The sequence below is a fragment of the Rosa chinensis genome, chromosome 7 (assembly GCF_002994745.2).
Source record: "Rosa chinensis cultivar Old Blush chromosome 7, RchiOBHm-V2, whole genome shotgun sequence".
In the NCBI taxonomy this organism is placed as follows: domain Eukaryota; kingdom Viridiplantae; phylum Streptophyta; class Magnoliopsida; order Rosales; family Rosaceae; genus Rosa; species Rosa chinensis.
Genome location: NC_037094.1, coordinates 62399787 through 62406449, shown reverse-complemented (window position 1 = coordinate 62406449; position 6663 = coordinate 62399787). Strand labels below are relative to the sequence as shown.

General features: G+C 37.4%; 1 protein-coding gene across 1 annotated transcript; it reads left to right on the top strand.

The window, feature by feature from the left end:
- Positions 1–1637: 1637 nt before the first annotated feature.
- On the top strand, positions 1638–6484 carry LOC112180625 (laccase-14). Its single transcript, XM_024319182.2, has 7 exons — positions 1638–1781; positions 1918–2069; positions 2225–2469; positions 3896–4021; positions 4130–4724; positions 4842–5200; positions 5401–6484. Exons 1-7 carry the CDS (start codon positions 1668–1670, stop codon positions 5577–5579), a joined length of 1770 nt encoding a protein of 589 aa, XP_024174950.1. The 5' UTR covers positions 1638–1667; the 3' UTR covers positions 5580–6484.
- The last annotated feature ends 179 nt before the right edge of the window (positions 6485–6663 follow it).

Below are 6663 nucleotides of genomic sequence, written 5' to 3'. Positions count from 1 at the left end.
CTCTTGGGATAGATTCCCAAGGAGAAAATTTTGGGGCATTGTGGAGGTGGTCAATTAATTTGACCATACAATCAAGACAATTAAAGGGAAGTAATGATTACAGTAAACGCGATTATTATTATAGCCGTAAATGCGATAATTAATGTGACATTCAGTGTGACAATCATGGCCGCCAATAAGTAGCGGTTATTGCAGGAGTAAGTACGACCTTAATGATGACTTGCCGCCCAAGTTATTAGTAACTTGCCGTGCAAGTTTACTTGCAACCCAAGCCGTAAGTCACCTATAAATAGGGACAAAGCGATCAGGTATGGCATGAAACTCTAATTGAGACTTCTATACTTGACTTAGAAAAATATTGACTTAGGCATAGGAGGGTCTTTTGCAGGTATCCCCTCCTCCTCTCTCACACCGACGACAAAGAGGAGACTCTGCTTCTTCGTTAAAACCAAGAAGCGGAGAGAGATTATGGAGAGGAGCTACGGAGGGAGGTTACATAGGAAGATTACGTAGGGAGATTACATAGAGAAGTGACAGAGCGGAGAGAGATTACGGAGAGAAGCTACGAAGGTAGGTTATGGAGGGAGCTCACGTAGGGAGGCTACGGATGGAGCTCGCATAGGGAGGTTACGGATGGAGCTCACATAGGGGAGGTTACGGAGTGGAGAAGAATCGTGGAGCGGAGACAAGTTACGCAGCCAAAAGGAGTCTTCGCTTCGTCAACATAAAGTCAACGACTAATAGAAACCTCTCGATTATCCCCGGTTCAGCTTCCACTCCAGTCCACATTAATTGTTGGGTCAAGTTTCTAATCGGAATTTTTCACCTCCAACAATCATTGTACCTTCTTCCTCACATACAACCCATGGACTAATTTAAACGCATTCAGATGATCTGACTGCATGCAGTAAACATCTAGCTTCACACCATCTAATCATTGTACTTTCTTCCTTACAGCCTAACCTTATTTCTAATCAAACACTGGTAGGCAGCAGATGAGAAAAGGTTATCATTAAATCATTAACTGCTTACCATATATGAACGTGATTGGTGGTGATTAGTGGAGATGGGAGGATTCAGTGTACCGACGTGCACTTACACAAATATAAATGGATTGTTTGATTATATTAAATTCATTTTTGGTTATTAATAAAAATATTGATTATAAATATTGGGTTATTAATAAAAATATTAATTATAAATATCAAGAATTGAGATCATTTTATAAATGTTGAGTTATTTGCACCACCGGTGCATAGAAAATTTTCAAGTGGAGAAGGTTTTAATTTTGTGTTCTGCATTAGGCGGCCACCGCAAAATCATAGCACGTGCATCAACTTCAACGACAAAATTAAATCACGTGGAACAACAACTTCTAGGGGAAAGTCTTGTTAAAGTTACTTCATAGTACGCACTCTCTTAATTGACTGGAAGATACTGCGTGCAGTAATTTTGACCGTTCGTTAGAAAACTGAATAATGTAAGAAGGATGCCCATCAAGGAAGTAGTCTCTATGGTCCATAATTAAATTGATTACGTAAATGTTGAAATAATTAAATTGATTACGTAAATGTTGAAATAATGAAATATACAATGTGCTGGATCCAAGACGTATAAAAAGGAAAGCTACCCACGTTCTTCGATCATCATATCCAAGAAAGAACAACATGAAACCCCAGAAGAATTGTTCGATATTATTGACAGAAATTCTGGGGTTCTTCTTTCTTATCGTGCGGTTCACCTCCCTAGTTGAAGGCGAAGTGCATTTCTATGATTTTGTTGTAAGAAGCTGATTCCCAGTTCACCTCTCTATCTAGCCAGATCACCGTCGATCTCATTTTTCTAATTTCTAACAGCTAGCCTTGCAATTACACCTTTGCTGGAACTATATATAATATATATAGTTTGTGTGTTTAGGTAAGGGAGAAAAACTTCACCAAATTGTGTTCAACAAAGAGCATCTTGGTAGTGAACGATTGTTTTCCAGGTCCAGAGATACGAGTTCGCAAAGGAGATACAGTTTACGTTAATGTTCATAACCAAGGATATTATGGTTTCACTATTCACTGGTATATATGTTACACCTCTCAGTCTCTCTTGATGCATTACCTCTAATTATCTAGACTTCCAGAGCCGAAAAACCCTCCAAATCTCTCTCTCTTTTCAATCATTTGTTGTATTTATACCCCTTTTCTAACTATTTAGTTATTATATGATGGTATAGGCATGGGATAAAACAACCAAGAAATCCGTGGTCAGATGGTCCAGAGTACATCACGCAGTGTCCAATTCTTCCAGGAACAAATTTCACTTATGAAATCTCTTTATCCACTGAAGAAGGAACTTTATGGTGGCATGCTCATAGTGATTGGACAAGAGCCACTGTTCATGGTGCGATTGTCATCTTACCAAGTGTAGGAACCACATTTCCATTTCCTCAACCGGATGAAGATGAGACCATTATAATTGGTATGCAAAATATTAACGCGATGTCATTTACTAATCTCTTTTGCATATATAATTTTTTGTGTGTGTGGGTACGTACATTCAATGCCCTTCTAGTGAAAGAATAATTTTTTTTGTCATTTTAAGGGATCCTTTGTGGGCCCACTTTTCAATCACATATCGTTATCTTGACTGTTCACTTCTTAAGACTCCATGAATAGATTACTTCTGTAAAGTTTCAGCCAAATTTAAAATTTTCAAAATTGATCTACTCATATAGATCTAACAACTGAATGAGGGAGATGTTGATAAATGATCCAAAAGTTGGTCAAATAATCAATCCCTTAAAAGGATAAAAAAATGAATCCCTCACTAGAAGGGATATATATATATATATATATATATATGTGTGTGTGTGTGTGTGTGTGTGTGTGTGTGTGTGTGACCAAAAGTTAGTCAAATAATCAATCCTTTAAAAGGATGAAAAAAAAAAGAATCCCTCACTAGAATGGATATATATATATATATATATCCTATCCAGCGCGGAGCTCCGCTTTGAAAATTAACGTGTGAAGTTCGAGTTTTGGGTCACTTTTCGGTCGCATATCTACATATCGACCGTTCAGTTTTTAGATACTAGTGTATAGATCATATCTGCAAATTTTTAGCCAAATTGATAATCGTTAAGGTATCTAACTCGTTTAAACCAATAGACGGACTGAATTTGTCAACCTGAACCGTACTAGTTTTAAGGAAGTTATCAATACCTTAACGATTATCATTTTGGCTGAAAATTTGCAGAGATGATCTATACACTAGTACCTAAAAAACTGAACGGTCAAAATGTGGATATGAGACCGAAAAGTGACCCAAAACTTGAACTTCACACGTTAATTTAAAAGCGGAGCTCTTCTCTTGATAGAATCTGTGTGTGTGTGTGTGTATATATATATATATATGATTGCACGGTTACCAAGTGACTAAAAATTTTGTGGTCACCCATCCTTATATTTAATTTTAAGGGTTGAGATTAAAACACTTAAAATTTATTCTTTTAGCCTTAATCTTTGATATTAAATTTAAATTCAGTGGGTGATCAGAAAATCTTTAATCATGATTGTATAAACATTACTTAATCATCATGACCATGTGAATATCACTAATTAATACAAAAGTAGAGACACTTGTATGTGGTCAAAGTTTCATTATAATTGTATGAACATTACTTAGTCATCATGACTGTGTGAATATTACTAATTAATATAAAAGTAGAGACACTTGTATGTAGTCAAAGTTTCATTATAATGAGTGATTAATTTATAATGGATCCTAAGAGTGAGAATAAAATCTGCATATGCAAATGTACGTTTATGGGATATACAGATACTTATCTGCACAATGACCCTTGCAAGTTTTCTTTTTAGTTATTTGGGTCCTTGCATATATGCAGCATCCTGGTACGAGGGAGATATCAAAGAACTAGTTGATGAGGCTATGGATGATGGTAGCGACCTGCCCCATTCAGATGCTTATACAATAAATGGCGAACCAGGAGACTTTTGTCCATGCTCCAGTGGTAAGTTGATGTATGCTAATTCGTTCATAAGTATGTGTACATTACTTATGTGCTCATGCCTAGCTCCCTCAAGATGAAGCCAGTCCATAAATTTCATGTTAATTGCAGAAACAACATATCATCGAATGGTTGACTACGGCAAGACCTATCTTCTTCGTATAGTCAACGCAAACATCAACGCAGAACACTTCTTTGCAGTTGCTGAACATAATCTCACCGTTGTTGGCCTAGACGGAGCCTATATAAAACCGATAGACACAACCTACATAGTCATCAGTGCTGGACAGGCGATGGATGTCCTCCTCAAAGCAAACCAATCTCCTGGCCAATACTATATAGCTGCTAGACAATACTCAAGTGAGGATCCAGAAGTGACTGGCTTTGACCATGCGAATGTTACCGCAATCCTTGAATACAGAGGCAACTACACATATCAGGCATCTCCTTCCTTTCCAACTACTCTTCCCATGTACTTGGACTATGCAGCAGCAATAAAATTCACCTCCCGGATTAAAAGCTTGGCGACCCCCAAATACCCTACAGATGTCCCATTAAATGTTACTACTAAAATGTTTATAACAGTTTCTATGAATGATCTTCCTTGTTCACATCCAGGCTGTGAAACAACTAAACAAATCTCTTCAAGCATGAATAATGTTAGCTGGATTAACCCAACAACAGATGTCCTTAGAGCCTACTACAGGTTTTACTTCTTCCTCTGCTTTCAGTGGATAATTAATACAAGAAAGGGAAGTGAGATTAAATTACTACACCCATCAGTCTCAATTTTAACATTGCTCATTTTAAAATTATGATGCAGGAACATAAGTGGGGTTTACACAACGGATTTTCCAGACCAACCGCCTTCTTATTATAACTTCACAGAGGAAACTTTCGTGGATAATATTGTGTTCACTGTCCAAGGGACAAAGGTGAAGTTGTTGAATTATAACGAGTCAGTTCAAATTGTGTTCCAAGGGACTAATGTGATGAAGGGCTCTGTTAATCATCCAATGCATATGCATGGATATAGCTTCTACGTGGTTGGATCTGGTTATGGAAATTATGACGATGAGGATGATCCAAAGGGGTTTAATTTTGTTGATCCTCCTAAAGTAACTACCTTTGGAGTTCCCAAAAATGGCTGGTTAGCAATCAGATTTATAGCAAATAACCCTGGTATGTCTTCCTCCCTACTTTGATATTAGTATGTGAAAAATCAATGTTACAAACACACTCAAACATGAGATAGATTGTTGAGATTACTATAAACAATTCATAGATACAGAAAACTGTTAAAACGCATCAACTTCGTGTTTTATGCAAAGATGTAATTATTATTGACTTTTGTGATTATTAATCACACTTCTTTTTTGTAGGGGTGTGGTTTTGGCACTGTCATTTTGATAGACACTTGAGTTGGGGTATGAACACTGCTTTCATTGTCAAGAATGGTGGTACTTCTGAGACTAACATTCGTCGACCCCCAGCTTACATGCCTCCATGTGAGCCTCACTTGGATTCTCGTATCAAAAACAGTTACGAGAATATTCTATAAAAAAACAGAGCAACTATTATTTGTGTGTGTGTGTATATAAATTCAAGGAGCCTTCGCTGTTCAGCACTTCAGTGTGTGCTTGGATGAATGTCGTTTCTGTGTAGATAAGGCTATGAGTGCGGATCCCGTTTTCTCTCCGGCTCAAATAGAAGCACTTGCTAGAGTGGAGGCGTGCAAATGGTGTTGGAATGGGGCCTCTCTCCGGTTAGGCCTTCTCGTTCAAGCTGTGCACTCCTTGGACTCCTCCTCCATTTACCTACGTTCTCTTTATGGTGATGTTCTTGCTTTGTACTCTTCAAGGTGCTTGTTTCGGCTATTGGAAGCCTTTGGAAAATACTTTGCTAGAATGACCCGAGGATACAAAGAGTTTCTATGATGCAACCACTGAATCATTATTGTTGCTAATTAAGTATTATATCTTCCTAGATGAGGGGAACTGATGAATCAGAAATGAACTCGAATTATAGGAGAGAGAGAGAGAGAGAGAGAGAGAGAGAGGATGACAAAAGATCACTCCCATTTAGCTCTGTACTACCATATGGAATTTTTAGGATTACAGTTGATTCTGGTCGGCACTGTTTATTAGCTAGAGATGAACTTCAGTTTATACTCATTTTGAGTTTGAAATAATCTTTCATGTTTCTACAAATGCTTCGAAAACCTTTGAGAGTCTTCAGTACATGTACACACTAGACTACACAGAAGCGAATTAGCCTTATTGCAGCTTTCCTTTTTTGTTTCGCGTCAGCAAAGAATTATCTGTGGTACTCTTAACTGCTTCACTCAGCCAGCCGACATGTAATTTTATTGACGTACAAGATTTGGTGTTCATCCTTCTTGTGTACATATATATAGGATTTGGGCGTTTTTAGTTTTTACTAATTGAATTACAGAATTTGGTGTTCATCTTCACTTGTGAATCCTTTTGTCCATGTATAAAACGACATCACACTTTTGTGTACTTATTATGGGATATACTCATTACTGGAATTAGTGTGCACTTCATCTATGTGCCCGAGTCATCTGCAATTATGCTGTAAAAGTGAGCAACTTCAAAGATCATGAGCCAATTAAAAGTCAAAAC

Bases quoted from the DNA above. Each gene is read 5' to 3' on its own strand.
- LOC112180625 (XM_024319182.2), top strand. From the start codon at position 1,668: ATGAAACCCCAGAAGAATTGTTCGATATTATTGACAGAAATTCTGGGG. The intron at 1,782-1,917 runs GTAAGAAGCTGA...TTGTGTGTTTAG, and splicing joins TGCATTTCTATGATTTTGTT to GTAAGGGAGAAAAACTTCAC. The intron at 4,725-4,841 runs GTTTTACTTCTT...ATTATGATGCAG, and splicing joins GTCCTTAGAGCCTACTACAG to GAACATAAGTGGGGTTTACA.